The sequence below is a fragment of the Zophobas morio genome, unplaced genomic scaffold (genome assembly GCF_036711695.1).
Source record: "Zophobas morio isolate AGI-343-1 ecotype UQ-CSIRO unplaced genomic scaffold, CSIRO_AGI_Zmor_V1 ptg000023l, whole genome shotgun sequence".
NCBI classification, from domain to species: Eukaryota; Metazoa; Arthropoda; class Insecta; order Coleoptera; family Tenebrionidae; genus Zophobas; species Zophobas morio.
The window spans coordinates 1905339-1926127 of record NW_026972128.1 but is presented as its reverse complement, the minus strand read 5'-3'; the positions used below and the strand labels follow the sequence as shown (position 1 = coordinate 1926127).

The 20789-nt window shown below is 32.3% G+C and overlaps 4 protein-coding genes across 4 annotated transcripts; 2 read left to right on the top strand and 2 right to left on the bottom strand.

Moving 5' to 3' along the window:
• Nucleotides 1–4380: 4380 nt before the first annotated feature.
• On the bottom strand, nt 4381–5582 carry LOC135134295 (uncharacterized). Its single transcript, XM_064062934.1, has 4 exons — nt 5371–5582; nt 5124–5311; nt 4887–5071; nt 4381–4672 (listed from the first exon to the last, which is right to left on the bottom strand). The coding sequence occupies exons 1-4, from the start codon at nt 5539–5541 to the stop codon at nt 4578–4580; spliced, it is 639 nt and encodes a 212-aa protein (XP_063919004.1). The 5' UTR covers nt 5542–5582; the 3' UTR covers nt 4381–4577.
• Nucleotides 5583–10789: 5207 nt separating this feature from the next.
• On the top strand, nt 10790–11736 carry LOC135134505 (uncharacterized). Its single transcript, XM_064063206.1, has 4 exons — nt 10790–10975; nt 11032–11219; nt 11268–11464; nt 11559–11736. Exons 1-4 carry the CDS (start codon nt 10811–10813, stop codon nt 11651–11653), a joined length of 645 nt encoding a protein of 214 aa, XP_063919276.1. The 5' UTR covers nt 10790–10810; the 3' UTR covers nt 11654–11736.
• An 874-nt stretch (nt 11737–12610) lies between these two features.
• LOC135133875 (uncharacterized) lies at nt 12611–14146 on the top strand. Its single transcript, XM_064062399.1, has 5 exons — nt 12611–12689; nt 13269–13437; nt 13493–13680; nt 13729–13925; nt 14013–14146. The coding sequence occupies exons 2-5, from the start codon at nt 13273–13275 to the stop codon at nt 14105–14107; spliced, it is 645 nt and encodes a 214-aa protein (XP_063918469.1). The 5' UTR covers nt 12611–12689; nt 13269–13272; the 3' UTR covers nt 14108–14146.
• Nucleotides 14147–15619: 1473 nt separating this feature from the next.
• Nucleotides 15620–16492, bottom strand: LOC135134697 (uncharacterized). The gene is made up of 4 exons (XM_064063466.1): nt 16327–16492; nt 16082–16269; nt 15834–16033; nt 15620–15745 (listed from the first exon to the last, which is right to left on the bottom strand). Exons 1-4 carry the CDS (start codon nt 16489–16491, stop codon nt 15651–15653), a joined length of 648 nt encoding a protein of 215 aa, XP_063919536.1. The 5' UTR covers nt 16492; the 3' UTR covers nt 15620–15650.
• Between the last annotated feature and the right edge of the window lie 4297 nt (nt 16493–20789).

Sequence of the window (20789 nt, the reverse complement as noted above, 5' to 3'; positions counted from 1 at the left end):
ATCGTTTAAATAAAATTCTTATATGTGTTACCCCTTAGAGTTATTTTTGCACTAATTAATCTGCATATTCCAGAAAGGAATTATTGAAATTATCTGGGTTATAATTTCCTGGAAACCGTTTGTCATAGTTTCTACCCTTTGTCTCATCTGAAAGAATGTTATAGATTTTGTTTTATTATCGGACTGAGTTATCTGATGTTCCTAAAATTTTTGTTTTGTTTTGATCAAAAGCTGATTGTGACGTTTCTTATGACATTCATAATTTTTTTTTTGTTTGCTATTGTCGGACATTCTTTATATGGCGCTATAAATAACTATTAATATTTCTTTCGACTGCTTAACCACTGCATTTATCCAACGTTATTTTTAACATTGCTTTTTTCAACTTAAAATGTTTAATTTTAAAGGTCAAATTATCATAGAAAGTATAGTACAAAGATTTCTAGAAAATGATTGCATTTAGCTTCACAGTTTGAGTTTATGTACACCTTGTTCCACTGTAGAAAAGTAGTATGTATGTAATATACTACAGTATATGATTAAAAAGGTCTAATTTTCTGTTTTAGTGATATTTAACAATTCATGGAGAACAAAGATGCAGGTTACCCGTTTTAATCTGTTTGTCTGTTGAAAAATAATCTTCAGAATACGCATGCAGTTACTTAATTACACTTCCACATTACCACAAAATTGGTAAAATTTTATCCAAAATCTCCCTATTCATTGTGTCCTGTAAATTTTTAAAATTGCGACGAAATTCCGGATAGGACGGACGGATGGTCTGGAATCTTGCCAATAACGTGTGGTGGCGACGTACGTGGGTGCCAAGTCTGATATAAAAACTAGGGATGTACCGACTAGTGGCCGACCGGTCGGATAAGCCGACTATTCGGCCGTTTTTCATCGTCGGCTGGCAGTCGGCGACTGGTCGGCTAAGCAGCCGATTAGTCGGCTTTTTTTTATTAAAATTAAAATAGTATATAAAACAATTAAACCCGGTTTACAAAACCTCAATTAAATATTTAATTGCGATTTAATTTTTAACACCGTGTTAAAGTACCATGTGACCGACTCTACGCCAATCAGACATCGCTAATGGCCTTGTTGAATGCGCGATCAACTTAATCTCAGTTAAAATATTGCATCTGTAGGAACAAGAGTTCCCACAAAATCAGGTGTTCTACCTGAGGGCATTCGTACTAATTGTAAAAATGTAAATACTTCCGGTCTTTCGTCTACCTGCCCTACGCTCCTACACATTTTCTCTTCTCGCTTCTAGATTTTTCTATACTCTTTCTTTACCTACTTCCACCTCTTCGAAACCGAGCTTACCTGTGTACCATTTTAAAACACCCTTCCTTCTTCTCCCTGACACTCTCGAACAGTAAAGAACGAAATAAAATGTGAAAACCGTACCGTCGCTTTTAAATCACCAACAATACCCACACATCAACTGGCCCAAAATGGTTTTATTCTTTATTTTTGTAGTGAGCTACTAAAAAATTTAATTATCCAAACAAATTTAACACATTTTTTGGCAAACAAAGGAACTTTAGTTATTCCTTTTATTAAAATAAAACAAAATTTTAAGGTAGTCAGAGAAACAGAAAAAAAAAACACACTGTCTGTCGCATTTATAAACCGGTTTTAGCAAAGCCGAACAGTCGGCCGACTAGTCGGTTTTTACTGGCCGAACAATCGGCTAGTCGGTTAGTCGGCCAGACCTACAGTCGGTACATCTCTAATAAAAACACAGCTTATGCGGCGACCTTCGCACCGCCGGGGGTGGCACCTTCGGTCAGGAGCGGCGATCTCTCAGGCGCCAGATCCCTCTCCGGGGGAGGGAGCGCCGGGGTTGCTCTCAAGCCGGAGACACAAATCTCAGGTGGTGAGCGCCCGCGAAATCACGAGAATAAAATAAAACGGCAAGGAAAATTTTAAACAATAAATCGGGTTTATTTCTTGCCACCAGCTACACAGCTAAAATAATAATCTTAGGACTAAACTTAAATTAAATAATTACAAAACGGTTTTACAAAACAAAGAATTAAACGTCCGGCATGGTCGTTCCTCCTGGGCGGCGACTTCCTTCAAAACGGGCTCCTCCTAAAGTTGGGGGCGGCGACCTTGAACCTGGAGATCGCGCGATGACGGTACGGCGACCCGGGAGGAGAGTGCGGTGACGGTAATTACGCGTGTGCGACGGTTTCGACTTCTGACGGTAACGACAGAAAAAACGGTGACGCTCGGGGGCGGCGATTCAAAAACCGGTATAAAAAACGAGTAGACGACCCATAAAGGGTCGGACTGGACACTCTCTACAATGCTCAAAAAAAACTTCTCTACACAGCCACAACACTTCTTCACCCTTTGAGGCTTCCAGCAAGAATCCTCTACGCGGTACGCGTCACGGTGTCCGGCCTGCGAAAATTCGCTTCGTTACAAAATGAAGAAACAAATAAAGTCAGTTACAACAATTTTTAAATATAACACATTTTTGACCTAATGTTGGAGTAAATTCCATCAAGTTTCGATAAATTTAAACATAATATTGCCAAATATTTGTAATATTTGGTTTCCCAACAACTTCAATGACAAATCAGGTATATTTTTAAACTTCTGCCACAACCTAATATTTATATCTACAAAACTTATCTAATTAAAAGAAAGTAATTCAGATTTAAAATTTACTGGGGCAATTTCTAACGAATATTATCCTTTAGCTATTTATACCTATATTATAAGCTGGCAGACATATTACATAAAATTCAAATTTTATGAAAAATGTCGGACTCAATGAACTATTTTTTAGACGTCTTTTTCTTAAAGATTTTAAACTAAATTGTTGTTGAATTATTCAATTTTGTACTATGTAAAAATAATAAAAATAAGCATATTTCGCGTTCTGAAAAATTGGACTACTAAAATATTATTTTATAATTAAACAAAAAAACTCATGAGAGTATAGAACATGCGCGACCTTGGTGTTATAAATCCGAAGACGTCCACCGCAAGCAATGAGCCGTCGAATTTTCTTGTGCGAAATGCGCTTATATTAGCACAAAAGGTTGCTATACAGATTGGATTTTTTTTTAGAACAACCTCAAGACGAATTCATAAACCATAAGTACTGTTAAATTATAAAATTCAAATATCTTTTACTAATATAATTTTTGGAGATAACGACATAGTTAGTGGGGGTGATAAGCCAAATTTTGGTTACGATCTAAATGATATCCCTAACATACATATAAAATTTGACAACAATCGGTCTCATAGTTTCGGAGATAAAAATCAACACAGACCGCGAACAGAGAAACAAAAACGGAAAACCTACTTTTCGTACTCTAGGGGTCATGAAAAGTCGAGAAGTCGCGAAAGTAGCCATTCGTCTGACCCTTAGCTTACACTCGAGAAATAAAAATTAAGATGTACTACGAACTGATACATGCCGATTTTGAAATCATCACCAACTTAGCCAAAATGTTGATAACTTAAATTTAAGCTGATAAAATTCACAGATTTTACAAACGAGAATTTATACATTAAACTGTATATTTTAGGGGCGAGGGAAGTTCTATCGAAATAACCTTCAACCAATTTTTTCTTTACAGTGTTACAACAATGTGACAATAATTATAATCTTTTGCGCTGTGACATGTCATAGGTCACATTTTTTTAATATTCCTGTTTAAAAATTATTAACCAAAATCTTGAAAACGAAAATTACAAATTTATTTATTTTACTTTACCACTTTTTATTTCATGTTTTTACACATGACACCTGTGTTAAACACTGAGCATTCACTGATGATAATGAATTCAAAATTGTATTTTAGGTCAAAGAATTCAACCGATTTGTGAAGGCTGTCATTCTGTAAACCTGAGTAAATTCAACAAACGCATACTTTTATTTCTCTAAAAAGTTATTAATAGAAAATTTTCTTTTTAAACTATTGTCAAATGTTAAATTTATTTCCAGAAATAATTTTACACTAGTAATTTTCTATTCAGACTTTTATATACCAACGATTATTATTATGATATTGATGTATTTTAGGTGTACTATTTAGTTTTCTTGTTACTCATTATTTAACTAGACTGTTTGTCTCGTCAACCTGACTCAGAAACGACAATCATTTGCGCAATTTTTCCGATAACAAAAACAGCGAAAATTGGAAAACATGCTTTGTATCACAAAAAATATGTAAATGCAATATAACCAATCATTTTATCAGTATCTTTGATAACGATTTTGACATAATGAGAACATTACGTAACAAACAAATGAAATGCAACTAAACTAAATTAAAATAAAGATAATGAAACAGATTATCTCAACGATAACCGCTGACTGGCCACGAAAAAAATACATGTAAATCATATTAACTATATTTTATTTTAAAGGGAGCACATAGGTACATATATTTGTATTTAATCATTCCGTTTATGGTGTGTTTATCCGTTAGTAAAAATGGTTTATCAAAAATAGATACATTGTTAAAAAAATAACCAATAAATATTACACATAAACTAGTAAATCTCAAAACAGATTTTTTTCAACATTTAATCTTAACCTAAACTATTCTGATGTCAGTACAAGATCTAAAAGTTTCTTGAGCGCCACAACCCATGCCTGAAGTTCCATTTGCACAAATTCCCCAGTTATTTCCTAAAAAAAAAGCAAATCAAACATGTGTTTCAAACAACTTGCACACTCTGTACAGATGTGCCAAAGATGTTATTTAAAAAGTAAATGAATAAACAAAATGGAAAACATTTTTTGAAAAGACCACCCAACGTAAAAAAAATCAAAATATGTTTTCGATTATTATGTACGAAAATGAATAACCTTTGATCAACGCTAGTCATAACAAAACAAATACCTGCTGTATAATGCCAACGAAGGACACACCTCTCACAAGTTATCTTGTTAGGCAACTTCACTTGGTTGTTGATAGATCGCTCATCTGCCGAAACACCATATTTCACAGTACCATCTGCCAAACCTAACGGAACGAAACAACTTTCGTCACGTTCAGGAGCACTAGGATCTTTCAAAACGCACAAACTAAGAAACTTATTAATATAGGTAACTGGTTTTCAAGCATGCTGTCATTTACCTGTACTTGAAATATCCCAAATGATTCGCTGTCAATAATACATTAACATCGATCACACTTCCTACTGTATATTCAGCAGCAATAACTCCCCTCCCGTATTTTCCACCATTTTCGTTATCCTGAGGATGCGGAGAGTCATATCTATCGCCACAAGGTCCACATTTGCCACCAAAGACATTCCACTGTATCTAAAGGGAGAAAAATGTTAGCATTTTGTCAATAAAATGACTGGAGTGTGATTACTTACAGATGCTCCACCGCAGAAATTTTGATTATCGTCGTAATTAATAGGTGTGCTGTAATTAAACCTCCATAAGGAGCCTCTGTTTGGGGGTTTTAACATCATTCCATGACTGCAGATTTCGTGGATCAAAGCAAACACCAAAAACACAACACTGGCGGTTCTGAGCATATTCATGATTTTTACTTTAATTTGGCTTGTCTGACTAAACGAATCACAGTGCACACCTTATATAGGAGGTAACCCCTAACGTAACACGATAAGATAAATAATTGGGACATACTATTTTCTTAAAAATATTCTTTATCTTTTTGTTTGTCTATTCGCGTAATTACTCAGAAAATTAAACTATTGTTGTGGGGAGCTGACAAGTATTTGTTTTGGCGCAGTTTTTGAGATTAGAAATTAGACGAATAGCATTATAAAAGTGGTAGTGTCACATCCTGTAATTGTTTTTTGTTGTTTATCACTTCCAAAATAGACGAAATGCATTTTTTTTAATATTTGCAATAACTTTTGAAAGGCTGAGAAAAATTTTATTATTGCTAAAGAAAATTTTCCCTGAAAAAGTTGTTTGTTAAGAGTTTTGTCATATAATTTTTTTATTATTTCTAAAATTTCCAGCTGAACCAAACAAAGGTACTTTATTCAATTCAAGTGACAGCGTTAAAGCACTGGACTTGCTTTTGCAAAAATATATCTATTAATTATAAATTTTATAAATGTATTTCTTCAACTTTTTTGAAAAATATGTAGGTACAGTATCTATTTATAAAAATTTTGACTTGCCTTAACTTTTTTAGAACAGAAATTATCATGTTCATGTTCAAACTTGAAAATTTAAAGTTTTTAAATTTTTTGTAATGTTATAAAAATGAAGAAGTCTATAGATAAAGAGTAATGAATAATAAAAGTCCATTCGATTTCAGATACCCAACACAAAGTAGTGAATTGAAATATGGTGGAATTTCGAAAAAAAATATTTTGGAGAGATATATCTCATGCAATTGGACAAGAGGACTTTTGAAATCATTGTTTCCCTGCTCCATAAATGGTCCTTAAGGACATGTCCTACAATTGGCACGCCATTTTTTTGAACACCCTGTATTTATTACACTTGAGCAACAAAAAATTCAAGAAATTTTTTTGACTTTTTTGGAAATCAGTATAAAATGTTACATAAGATCACAGACTTCCATCTCTACACCATTAAAAAGTAACGATGGATATTATAGAGTGAACATACTACGAGAAGAACATATTAAGTCATCGAATGGACTTTGGCCAGTGGCGTATCATTCTAAGGTATTTTTTCGTATATAATTTTTTGCCTCCGAGTGGTTTTATTGGGGTGTTCTTCTCAAGTTATTTCCACTATTATTTGTTCGGACCACGTACGAGCAGTTTCTTTTGGGTATTTGTACCATTAACATCTTAAAACGAAAGATGAAAAATTAAATATTTTCATGTTTTGTCAAGAAAATTGTACTGTCATGTATATAAGACTATGCTAACTTATTCAAAATGTTGGTAATTATACCAAATAAAATTTATAAAATTCAGTACTACATTATTTTCGATCTACTTTTTTTTTTAATTAAAGTCTTATTTTCCTATACGATCAATTATGGACTATGCTAGTAGGTTTATAAACAATTTCTTAACAAATGTTAATTGAGAAAGTTATTACATATCACCAAATGTATTAGAGCGTGGACTAGTTTCGCAAGCAATATCAGATTAACCTCAAATTGTGTATTAGATTCTTTGTTAATATAATTAAATGTTCTCAATTTAATTCTTAACTATACAAAACTCACTTGACATACACCTTGTAAAACTTTTATGACTTAAGCGGCTTAAGCCAAAACACACCAGTCAAACTGGCTATTGTATAACTTAACTCAGTTCACATATACCTAGTAAAACTTTACACCTCCGTTATGGGAACAATGGACAGTAATAATCCTTGCGGCTTGGGTCTATAAAGCTTACAATAGCCTGTTTGACTTATGTGTGGTTTGGTTTAAGTCGCTTAAGTCATAAAAGTTTTCCAAGGTGTATGTCAAGTGAGTTTTGTATACTAAGGATGCGTTGTCCGCTTAGGCTAGATCAAAGACCCTGAAGCGGTCTAAACTACCGACAATCCCAGTTATGTGCCGAACCGCTGCAATAAGAATTAATGTTATAGTTCTTGTTTATATCACACCTACATAAAAAAGGTATCCCAGTTATTTACTGGAATCAGTATGTCTTAACTTGAATCTGTTTTTCCAAAAGTAGAAACCTATGGGTTTTAAAAAAAATACACCAATTGCAAGAAATATTGTTAGCTATGACTTTGAAATTACCAATCGAAGTTTGACGAATGTTGCAATATGTGTATGATAAGGATATTAATACTAGACTTGCAGAAATACATATAAATATTTGTATCCACCTACACTGTTGTGAAATAGTGATTTTAACATATCTTCACGACTCCAATTTTAAGCAAAAACGTGTAAACACAAACACGTGTAGCAACTTTAATTTAATTTTTGTAACTTTTTTCACGGTAACGTTATTCCGCTGAAGTCGCGTCATCACATAATATGTGCAAAAATCCAGAATACTGAGAATAGTAGCAATACATTTTTATTAGCTGCTGTAAAAAAGGTCGAAAATACATAAAAAATGTATGTATTTTCATTCGAAGAAAATGTTACCGCAAAATGATTTAAAATACACGAGTTTTTTTTTTTGATAAAATCAACAACTCGACACTTCGAGAAGTCGAGACATACATTAACCTAAAAAAATAAACAATCCATCAATCATTTTAGTCTGGTTTCATTTTAGAACACACTTTTAGTGCAGTTTGCCAATTTTGCTAAATTTAGTCAATCATTTCATCAAGTTATTGAAAAAATAAGATAAATAATAAATGAATAAGATAATAAAAATTACAATGATCAATAAATAGAATAGAATAGAATAAGGCTGAATGTATGAATAAACATGTGAAATTGGTACAATAACCGTTTAATCCCAAATTGCCTTTAATCTAATCTAAGCTTTAATTTAACGAGTTTATAATTTGGTGGAATTGTAATTCCTTAAACAATAAACATTATTATTTTATGTCATAAAAATACACACATTTTCATGAAATACTTAGGTATTACAACTAAATTTAGCGTGGATGCAATGAACACGAATGATCAACAGATAACGAATTCCTACACTCCTGCCAAACCGGATGCAGTTTAAAACACACCCTTGGAAAAACCTAATGTAATTCATAAAAATTTAATAAACATGGTATCGCTTCCGCTTCTGTTACTCAAATAAAATTTAAATTACACTAAAAATATGTATGGATGAAAAATTTAGGAATCCAATAATTTAGTAAGTGTTTCTTGGGTTATATTTTAGCTGCATCAGAAGTAATCACGTTATCAATATTTTCACACAGCACTACTATTTTAAATTGTAAGGTCGTACAAATAAAATAAAAGTCTTGCCTAAAACCTTCAGTTAGACAATCCACACAAATACACGAGACTTTGTTTTCGACGTACTCGTGTGCAAATGTTGGTGCCTAATTATCGGTGTTCAAGCGCCATGAATAACAAAAACATTGTCAAGTTTGACACAATCTATGATTTTGTTAATTCATAAAGTAACAATCAAGCTGCACTTAAAGGCCATGATATTGGCATAACCTCATAACATACTTATCAACGTCAATTTTATGATGTAAACAAAAATAGAGTTAATAAAAATTATGAAACAGTTTTAAAAATTATCCCAAATATTCTTAAAGTTAATTCAAAATTCCTTCTAAATAAAATAAATAAAACTTAGACCATCAGATTTAAAATTTTCGAAAGATATGATACATATGTGTACTTGCCTCTAAAATAAAACCAAGTAAATATACCTCATTCCTTAAACAAGACTAAAATCATTAATTCTTTTCTGTTTTTGTATGTAGCTTTTTCAGAGAACGAATATACACGAACGAAGATAAATAGAAACGATGGCATAGAGCGTCAAGTTACAGGACAAATAGAGGAAAAAATCTTACAAGGGAGATGTAAATTAGAAAAGTGGTACTCCTGTGGAGTAGGTAAACATACTTACTTAGAGTCAGAAATATAAACATAAACAAAACAAAGTTGTAACTGATGGGTCAGAATTACACTTCAATATGATTCTTATTTTATTTATTTAACCTAGTCTACTTAAATTTCCGTGTCCGAGTAATGAAAGTGAATGATGCTGTTCCCCATATGTTCTTTCATTCCTGCCTATCCTGCACTAACCTCGAGATTTTCATCCAAATGATTCGTTTCATTTCGCCAAGTTTGCTTACTTCTATTCTTATGGCATAATTATTCCCGTTCTCACTTCTTTGGAGTTTTTTACTGTTTTTGTTAGGTTTATGACTAATAGTTCTAAAAGCAATAGTTCTTTTTTTTTTTCTTTATTTGAATATTTAATCATTTCCGTCGTTATTTCGTCTACTTCGGATGCTTTTTCAAGTTTCATTTTATAAATTGCTTCCGCCATTTCTGTCCTGGCAATTTCTTCTGGTTTTCTTTTTCTCTATTTGTTCCATTTTCATTGACATTTTCTTTTACTAAATCATCCCTATCTTATTATTTTAATTCTTCAAAATGGTCTTGCCATCATTTCATAATATCTTCTTCTTTTATTAGAAATAAAACAACGATCACAATGAAAAATGCAAATACCACAAAATTTAATCAACACGCAAAATGATCTTTATCTTCAATTTTTCGCAACTTGGTTTAACACTTAAATATGTAATTATTTTACTCATAATAAACATTTCTGCTACAAAAACTTTCATACTTGTGTCCGCTTTGTTGTAGATAAATTAAATACATATTTAATTCGCATTCAAATTTAATCTGCCCATAAACCTAAGAATTCTATTGGATCAATTTCATCATGTGATAGATTAACGGTTTTATTAATTTAATAGCGTGGTTAAGTGCTTTTGTAAACCGGATCTCAATCTATAAGTCAATTATTAAAAATACTTAAGAAACAATACATAACAAGGAACCAATCATTTTTTTCTGTAATCGCTACAAAGAATCAGTTTAACACTGACTTTCATGTAGCGTCAACCCGAGCCAGCTCAGCATAGCAACGGCCTTACGTACTTTGTCCAATAATGCACCACAAATCAGGAAAACATTACAGTACTCCACCAAAAATAGGCACTTTGTTTGAAAACATTTTATCAACGATCTGATAACAGATCATCTTTGAATCGTAAGAAAACATTAAAAAATTGCTGACTTGTTGAAGCTACTTGACAATTCTGAAGTGAGCAACCATTTTGGCATTTTTATTGTTATCGTTTGCTATAAAAAGAAAATATTTATTTCAATACATCAAACAACCTTAGTAATATTGTTGCAAAAACATGGTTTCTCGTTCCTTGACTGTTTTTCTTCTGTGCTTGGCCATAGACAGCATCGCTGGCCATGGACGGTTAATGGACCCACCTAACCGTAGCTCCCTGTGGCGAATTAACCCAGATGCACCACCAAATTACACCGATGATCAAAACAACTGTGGAGGAAAACCGGTAATTACAAAATGCATGTCAGTTTTTGGGCAGTTTTCAAATTTTTTTACCGACAGACTCAATGGGACACTTTTGGAGGACTATGCGGTGTCTGTGGAGACCAATACGACAAGCCTCATCCCCAAGATAATGAAAACACTGGTACTTACGGAGTAGGTATAATTGCTGGACAATACACTGCTGGTAGTGTAATCGATGTAAACGTAGTGCTGACGACCAATCACATGGGACATTTCCAATTCAGGTATGTATTTGATTTGGGTTTGTTTTGTAAATAACTTTATATTTACAGCTTGTGTGTTCTGGATGATCCTAATGGTCCAGAATCGGGTGAAGACTGCTTCCAAGCTTTAACTTTGGAAGATGGATCAGCACAGTACGTCTTGCCTAATCAACAAGAAGCAGGCTACACCGAAGTTCCACTTAAGGTGAAATTGCCTGATGGTCTCACATGTGACAGATGTACCTTCAGATGGACATGGACCGCAGGTAAGTTAAATTTTAAACATGTTAACAAAGAAATAGCCTTAGAAAGTATTCTGTAAAAGTGGTAAACTCACTTGAAAATTTCGTTTGTTTTCAGGTAACAACTGGGGCACCTGCGATGATGGAACTGAAGGGATGGGATGTGGTCCACAAGAAACATTCCGCTCGTGTTCTGATATAGTCATCAGTTAAACTACCAATGCATTGTTTCAGCTTGAATCTTATTGTTAATAACGTACTAATTAATTTTGTGAATAAAGATATTTTGTTTGATACATATAGTTTTTCTAATAAAACAATATAAAAACTTAAACACAAAGGCCAGCCGAAGCTACTCAACCTAAGCTCCTAAAAAAAAATCTATGTAAGAATCATAAGAATCATAAGATAGATTCTAATACGTATAAGTTGCCTTGTGTTGACTTACAATAGTTTCATGGTGAACAATTATTACAATTGAATAAATAACGCATAATTGTTTATATTAACCACAGATTTTTACTCTTTTTCAACTCATAATCATAAGTTAATTGGTAAATTCCTCTCCGTCGTAGCCATTTACAAAGCCTATTATTTAAAAGGTTTTTGAAATGGAAAACAAAGCGTAGAAACAAACATACATCTAGACTGCATTGCTGTGATATTTTATTGATTCATGTTCTATTCTAGCAAGGCATCTGTTTCTTAAAATTTTAGCAAAGATACCAATTAAAAAATATTTGGGAACTAAAGTAAGAGTTTTACTCAGGTGATCGAAACCGATTTTTTCCAGATTGTCCTATTGTTTCAAGATTACAGCTGTGATGAACTAATAAATGTAACCCCAGAATATTGAAGATCATGCTCCTTTAATTTATGGCAACAAAAAGTGCACTCGAAATTTGATTATGATTTACAAGATCGGAGGCATGGGAAAAGATATGACACCGTTTTTCAAACTTCCCAATGAAAAAGAATTGACTGATCAGTGATCGCTACTTAAAAACCACCTCCGCAACATTGTAGGAAGATTGTGGAAATGATTTAACAAAATATCCCGAGAAAACACAAGTGACATTAACACCGAAAGTAACCTAAGCAACACTTTAATACTAACACCAGCTGCCAAATTTTGATTCGAAATGTAGTATGTACAATCCATCCAAATGACTTCTGCAGAAAATTCAACAGCTGGTGGAAGTCTTACTAAAACCGCACTTAGACATCTGCACAATTTTATTTTCGATAAGTAATATTATAATAGATATTAGAATTACTAGAGTTTTAATATTTGGTCTGACGATGTTAAAAAAATAGAATTTTCGTAATTAAATTATTCTCTCCTGATTCAACAAAGTGTATTGATTTTAAAATTCCTCTGAAATCACCATTTCTTGGAAAACTTTGTGACTAACTACAAAAAAACCTTTATTATTCATATAAAGTAACACACCGATTATTATGAAATTTTAAGTGTGTTGTAAGATCGCTATGACGGTGGTAAAACGTTAATCAGACTTTGTGTGTTCCTTCATTCCAAAAAACTGAAAAAGTCACTTCAAATAATCAATTTCGATTTAAATGCGTCGCATAAAATTTTGTCTTGGCAGTAGTTAAATGATCCACAGTTATTTGAAACTATTTTATCATGTATCTGATAACAGATCATTTTTAAATCGTAATTAATGTTTAACATTAAAAATTTGCTGATTTGTTCAACATACTTGACAATCCTGAAGTGAGCAACGGCGTTTTATTTGTTATCATTTACTATAAAAACAAAATATTTACTTCAGCACATCAAACTGCTTCAGTAACATTGTTGCAGAAACATGGTCACCCTTTCCTTGTGTGTTTTCCTTCTATGCTTGGCCATAGACAGCATCTCTGGTCATGGGAGGCTGATGGATCCTCCAAACCGTAGCTCTCTGTGGAGAATTAACCCCAACGCTCCAGCAAATTACGTCGATGATCAAAACAACTGTGGAGGAAAATCTGTAAGTACAAACTGTAGATCAGCTTCGGCGAATTTTAAAATATTTGTACCAATAGACCCAGTGGGACCAATTTGGAGGGCAGTGTGGCGTTTGTGGTGACAAATACGACGACCCTCATCCTCAAGCTAATGAAAACACTGGTACATACGGAAGAGGGATCATTGCTGGGCAATACACTGCTGGTAGTATAATTGATATCAACGTCGTGCTAACAACCAATCATATGGGTTATTTCGAATTCAGGTACGTATTTGTTTTAGGTCTGTTTTGTGAATAACTTTGTCTTCATAGTTTGTGTGTCTTGGATAACCCAAATGGTGCAGAATCGGGTGAAAGCTGCTTCAAGCCTCTTACCTTGGGAGATGGGTCTGCAACATACGTTTTGCCCAACAAATCAGAACAAGGCTACACTGAAGTTCCACTTAAGGTGAAATTGCCTGATGGTGTGACATGTGAAAGATGTACCTTCAGATGGTCTTGGACCGTAGGTAGGTTAAATTTTAAGCGTAGTAATAAAAAGTGTGTTGGAGTATATCTGGAAAAGAAGTAAACATAAAAATTTCGTTTGATTCCAGGTAACAGTTGGGGCACTTGCGATGATGGTACTCAAGGTATTGGATGTGGTCCACAAGAAACATTCCGTTCTTGCTCAGATATAGTGATTAGTTAGACTACATTTAGTGGTTTCGATTAAAATATTTTTATTAAAAATGGGCTAATTGGTTTTGTGAATAAAGATTTAATGCAACTGGTTTGCCTAATTTAGTAAATGACAACTGAAAACACAAAAAATGTGTTTTTGATTTACGAGTTTGTAGTCCTTTCTCAAAAAAATTAGAAAATTACCAAACGAGAATTATAGTTTCTGATTTCATCTAGTCTATTTCTGGTTCAGTTGAAAACATTTTATCAACAATCTGATAACAGATCATCTTTGAATTGCTAGAAAACGTAAAAGATGTTGCTAATTTTTTAAAATGATAACAATATTTATGTAAAAACATGGTTTCCCGTTTCATGAGGAACGGATAATGGTCCGACCATGTGACTAAGTAACCTAGACACACGACACATTACACCGATGATCAAAATAACTGGGGAGAAAAACTTATATCTTCAAACTGTTAAGTCAAATTCAGTGAGTCCTAAATTTTCTCAACTTAAATTTCGGTGATTATACCGCATTTCCATTTTTTTTTATTTTTGTTCTAATTGACCATGACGCGTGCGTCAGCAGTGAAATCTAAACATTTTAACATTCATTACTAAAAAATTATTCTAATTTTTAAATTCCTTTAAGATTGTCAGTGCTTGGGGAATTTTCTAACTAACTCCAAATAAAGGTTTATGAGCAACACCTGCATTGCTAAACAGAGCAGGTCAGAAGCAAGGCATTTGCATTTAGAGGACTATGCGGAATGTTAAACAGGATTATAAAATTTCATTAAAACCTTAACCCGGGATACTGAACGAATAGTTATTATTATCAACCAAAAAGGGCTAGACGTTTCTGCATATTATTTGGAAGATTTACAAACTATTGTTGTAAAAATAAAAACTCAAAATAGTGCCCAAAATTAATAAAAAATAAAGTGAAAATGAAAGCTCAAGTTTATACCGTTTACTGTTTCAGTGTTATAATTTTTTTTTCCAAAAATAATTTAAAAATTTTAGATCCGGAAATTCTAGGTTCTGTGCACTTAATTTACAAACATTCAAAATATGCTCATAAAACCCAAGCGAGGCCAATTAGTGCATGTAAAAATATATAGGTTGGGCCATTTAAAGAAGCTAAGTTGAAGGTTGCGGTTCAAATTAAGAACATGTTAAGAACGCAGTAACATTTTGTATAATTTTATATTTCATACATTAGATTTAAAATAGTATTCTTCCAAGAAACGTCACCTCAAAAATTATTATCAAAAAATTACTTTGGTTACATACAAAAACACTACCTATAAACAGTTTTATGCAGCCAAAAAATGCTAAAAATTTTGTATACAAAATTACCAAACTATGATTTAAATTCAACTAAATATACAAAAAACAAAATTTCATACATTTCTATTGAATCTGAGAGGTCAACACTTAAAATAAGATATATAGTTATATTTATATTGTCAAATTAGAAAAACCAGTTTCATTCAATAACAAATATTTATTCAAAAAATTAGTAGGTGATTAGCAATAAAATTCGTCTGAAGTAAAGCATATTAACTGATGACAATATCAGAACACGAACGGAATGTTTCTTGTGCGCCACATCCTATAGCTGAAGTTCCATCATCACACTGACCCCAGCTGTTACCTGAAAGCAAAAAAGAAAAAAAAACAATGAGTTCAACAAGTTATTCTTCTGTACAATTTTTTTATGAATATCTTTAATTGTGTTCTACCTGCAGTGTAAGTCCATCGTAAAACACATCTTTCACATGTGAAACCATCAGGCAGCTTCACCGTAGTGTAAACTTCCTGAAGGTCGTGAATTTCTTCCGTGTTAGGCAAAACATACTTCGGTGATCCATCTCCCAGAGTCAAAGGCTGGAAGCAACCTTCACCAGATTCTGGGGCATTTGGATCATCCAGCACGCACAAACTAAAAACATAAAGTCATTCACAAAACAAAAAGCAAGGAAATACATACCTGAAGTTAAAATATCCCATATGGTTGGCAGTAAACTCCACATTGATATCAATTATACTACCAGCAGTGTATTCTTTGGAAATGATACCCCTTCCATATGTACCAGTGTTTTCGTTAGCTTGGGGATGAGGATCGTCGTATTTGTCGCCACAAATGCCGCACAGGCCACCAAGCTGATCCCACTGAACCTATAGATAAACAAAATTTTAGAACTCTTGCTAAAACTAATCAAACCGTCTACATACCCCTTTTCCTCCACAGTTATTTTGATCGTCGTTATAATTTGGGGGCGCATTGGGGTTGGTTCGCCATAGGGAACTACGGTTCGGAGGGTCCATGAGCCGTCCATGGCCAGAGATGCTATCTATGGCCAAACACAGAACCAAAACACTGAAAGAAAGCGAAAACATGTTGTACAGTAATGTTACTGGAGCAGCTCGATTTGCTGAAATATATATTTTTATCACAGATGATAAGAAAAAGAATGCCAAAATGGTTGCTCACTCAAGAATTCTCAAGTAGTTCGGCAAGTCAGCAAAATTTTTGCTTTAACAGTTTAAGGACCCTGTTTATCTTCGGCCTCATGGCAATAAAATTTTATCATTCCTTGACGACATTTTGCATCAAGTTACGCGTATCTGTAACAATACATTGTGGTAAATTTAAACTATTTTGATAAAAATTCTGGAACATTATCAATACCCATTGTCAGGTTAGCCTTGAATTGATGGGTTGCTTTTAAAATATCAGTATAGGATACAGAGTTATGAACAACATTCACAACACATTAATCAGAACCACAACCTGTCAATACAAAAATTTTCACAAATGATATCTGTTTCGGGACTAGAAGGATTGGAACAAATAGAAAGCTTATACACAATACCAGAAAAAGATGAAGACTGGTTCGCGATATCTTGTAGGTTCATTGTCGTTAACAATCACCTATCCAAAATTCTTGTAGTGTTTTTTCTTAGAATTAATGAACCCCCTAATTGTATAGGATCTGATAATATTATTTTGAACAGGAGCCCAATACTGCATATTGTTGTTTTTTTTTTCAATATCCATCTTCACTTCTCGTTCTACTTTCTTATTTCTTGCAATTTTGTATATTGTTATTTATTTACTCTTAGTTTATTGAATAATAATCTGTCATCTTCGTATATTCTCCACGAACTTCCATTGTTTCGTTTATCATAACTTCTCTTGTTCGTTGTTAATGTCATTTTTACTTTCCATTAATCCGTAGCATTACATACTACGAATCTTTTGATCCAACCCTGTAATATTGAATTATTTGGTTTATGATCAAATTTTTCTTTGCCCACAGCTATCTACCACGATCTGATCTTAACCTCTTGACTGTATAATTAATGCGTTGTTAATAAGTTGAAAGTATTATCATTATTATGATCGCTTATCAAAGATCATTTCTCGATAAATTATTTTCGAACATAGTACGCAATTTGTCCTACTCCATATTTAAAACAAAAGTGTTTATAATTAACATGTGCATTCAAAAACATTTAACAACATCATATTGCTTAAAGTACAAATTGTTTTCTCAAGTGGCGATTATAATCAGAAACTTTAACCATTAACAATGATATTTGCTTTTAATCGTAATAAAAAGATTACTTATCATTATCAGTAATCTTGAAGTCACGTTACATGTGATTTTTGTAACGTTAAATTTTTCCAGAAGTTAAAGATAAAATCTAACTTTTATTGCATTTGCATTTAAAAACATTACTATATTTTATCGGATTATAGATATTTATAACATATAGTGATCATCAAGTACTCCTGTGAAAACACTGACCACTGTTATTAGATAAACATCATAAACATCAGGTGATATATTAGTTTACATAGTTTCAATACAAGATTGTTTACTGTTGGCACTTATGTTATTTTTTCAAATGTATAGAACTAAAAGATCAGCGAACTTGCATTGCAAAGAATTATAAATGTTTACAAAATCGAAAAATGATAAATTAATTTTTAAAAGCTCTTAAACTGTCTATGTCGTATTGTTAATATACGTTACTTTAACATTAAAAAGAAAAACCATTGTTGAATATCGCGATCTATTTATGAAATTATGGATAATTTTAGAACGGAATTTTGAAAGGTAATCCTTTATAAGAAGTCATTTCAGTCTAAAGATGCGTATTTAATCTTACCAAAAATTTCGTTAAGAAAACAAGTTTCGGCAACTGGAATAACATTCTAAACAAACATACAACTTTCTCCCATATTAATTTTTTGGTAAAAAAAGTTTCCTATAATTTCAGTTACAAATTTTATTTCTGTCATAAATTGTCCTACGAAGTCATAACCATCTAAACCTGAAGATGTCGAAAAACGAAACGTGTTCCTAAGTTATTACAGAATTTTATTTCGTTTTCAATACAAGGCTTTGACAATTTTCTGTCTGAAGCGGTAGTTTACGTGAACGACATTATATAGATTTTTCCAAAGCTATTTCGATTTCGTTTACAATTAGATCCAAATGAAAAAAAAACAGTCTAAAATCGGGAAAATTGGACATGATGCCGTCTACAACATTTTCTTTCTTAAAGTACCTATAACTAAAAACTAAAACTTAGCAACAATCAGTCTAGTAGTTTCGGAGATATTTTTCTATTATAATATTCAACAAACAACAGATCGATGGAAACAGGAAACCATCTTTTCATAAGTATTCTAGGAATTAGAAAAAATGAGAAACAAAATTAGGCATTTCAAAGTTGTCTCCACAACTTGGCTATCATGTTATTTGTCAAATCATCTCAATTTTGATAGTAAATTAATTTAACATTTTAGTGATATTTTCCGCAACACGTCATTTATAAATATTATATTTTAAGCCTTTGTTTTTGAAATATGTATGCTTTAAAATTAATGAACGATATCTTTTGAGTGAAGTTCATGTTGCAACTCGTTAATAACAAAATTAAGGTATAAAAAAAATTAACGCAGTTTCTTTGAACACCGCACACAAAAATTTTAAATTTCCGTATTTGATTATAACAAGAATTCGTAAACAAATATATAACTTCGAGACGTAAACATCCATTTACAGGTGTCAAATTTGTAAAATTTTAATAACACGTGCCCAGGGATGGATCGGTCGATGCTCGAAATTGTAATTTTAATTTTTGCAAATCACGTACTTGGATTCAAAACAATGTCAAGAATTTGATGACTGCTACAGATAACACTTATATTGCGATGTTCAAATAGAGACACGTGAAGTGATCGTTAAGATTTTGAAACAGATTTTTATAGACTGACATTATTCCTGAGGCGTATTTTTTTAAGAGTTCATTCAAAATATGTAAGTCATACAAGTTTCCAATATCAACCGAATTACGAAAAAAACGCAAGTAACTAAATTCGCTAAATTTTGAGAACCACGCATAAGACGACACGTGTGTTAAGGAAACTGAGTATTTATAATTAATCTATTAAAATTTACACCAAGACAAAAATGCTTCTAGATTGTCGTTTATACATTTGTAAAGCACAACTACTCCAAAAACATTGACACCAACGTCTGAGCCAAGTTGGTAAGACGTCTTGTAGATGGGTAAATACTATTGAAGATGGTAAGAAAATTTATCTTTATACAAAATTTGGCATATATTGCAACATATTTTTAGACAACCTAACTTGTCGAAGTCGGCTGCTGTCTGCTACGTTGGAAAATACAGTCTAATTTTAACTTCTTGTACAAAAAGTACACGATTATTAGCATCTACATTTAAGCTAGTTTAGCACAGCTGTTGAAGAACTATTTTTAAAATTTTCATTATTAAAAGTGTGATAGATTCTAAAGAGATAGACCTTAAAACCTTGTAAGACACAATTCAAGTCTTCAAAACCAAAGAAGTATTTGAAAGCTCCAAAAGTGATTTTTGTAGTTTAAAAAAAACATGTATTATCACCTGCACTCTTAAAATTCTTGAGGATGTGGAAATATTGCGCAAGGTAGAATAAGACGTCATGATGTTGCTGAGTAGATAATTAAGCTTTTTGATAATGATCACAAAAAATGTATAGGTAGCACTGGCTCTGGAAATTCCACGGGCACACTCATAACTCTCTTTCTTACAGGTAAACAATAGCACACCTTCTCAAGTGTTACCCTTTTTGTTGCAACGAAAATTTTCCATGTATTCTTTCCTGTGCATATTTTAAAGGATATAAAAAATTGTACAAATATCTGAATATTAAAATAACCACTACAAATAAAACAAAAGTGAAATAAAAATAATAAAATAATAAATAAACATATATTTCCCCAACAGCATTAAACTGCCAATAGAGGGGTACAAATTGTGTCAATTATATACAAAAAATGGCAATTAAAGAAACAAAATACTCAACTAACAAAAAAAGAACAGAATTTGTGGTATAAACACTATTCAAAGTTGTGACATAACAAATAGTTTTCTCAAATAACAACATCATTTTCCTTCGAAATATTTTAAAAGCATGTGCCTTTTGTCCTTCACAATTTTATATTATTTTTGTCAAAAAAAAGTTGCTGCCTCCATAATTTTTACTACAATTTTTTGAAATTTTGTTAAAGATTGTTTACATGAAAAACTTATTAATATTGCTTCAGTGAGCCATAAATTTCAATTTCATTTTTACTCGTCGATTTTCTTATTTGCTTTTGAAATATGAACCAAAA

Coding starts and splice junctions, on each gene's coding strand:
- LOC135134295 (XM_064062934.1), bottom strand. CDS start 5,541: ATGAATATGCTCAGAACCGCCAGTGTTGTGTTTTTGGTGTTTGCTTTG. Junction 5,072..5,123: donor TTGGGATATTTCAAGTACAG/GTAAATGACAGC, acceptor TAAGTTTCTTAG/TTTGTGCGTTTTGAAAGATC. Junction 4,673..4,886: donor TCGTTGGCATTATACAGCAG/GTATTTGTTTTG, acceptor CTTTTTTTTTAG/GAAATAACTGGGGAATTTGT.
- LOC135134697 (XM_064063466.1), bottom strand. CDS start 16,491: ATGTTTTCGCTTTCTTTCAGTGTTTTGGTTCTGTGTTTGGCCATAGAT. Junction 16,034..16,081: donor ATGGGATATTTTAACTTCAG/GTATGTATTTCC, acceptor TTATGTTTTTAG/TTTGTGCGTGCTGGATGATC. Junction 15,746..15,833: donor ACGATGGACTTACACTGCAG/GTAGAACACAAT, acceptor TTTTGCTTTCAG/GTAACAGCTGGGGTCAGTGT.
- LOC135134505 (XM_064063206.1), top strand. CDS start 10,811: ATGGTTTCTCGTTCCTTGACTGTTTTTCTTCTGTGCTTGGCCATAGAC. Junction 11,220..11,267: donor ATGGGACATTTCCAATTCAG/GTATGTATTTGA, acceptor TTATATTTACAG/CTTGTGTGTTCTGGATGATC. Junction 11,465..11,558: donor CAGATGGACATGGACCGCAG/GTAAGTTAAATT, acceptor GTTTGTTTTCAG/GTAACAACTGGGGCACCTGC.
- LOC135133875 (XM_064062399.1), top strand. CDS start 13,273: ATGGTCACCCTTTCCTTGTGTGTTTTCCTTCTATGCTTGGCCATAGAC. Junction 13,438..13,492: donor ACAACTGTGGAGGAAAATCT/GTAAGTACAAAC, acceptor TTGTACCAATAG/ACCCAGTGGGACCAATTTGG. Junction 13,926..14,012: donor CAGATGGTCTTGGACCGTAG/GTAGGTTAAATT, acceptor GTTTGATTCCAG/GTAACAGTTGGGGCACTTGC.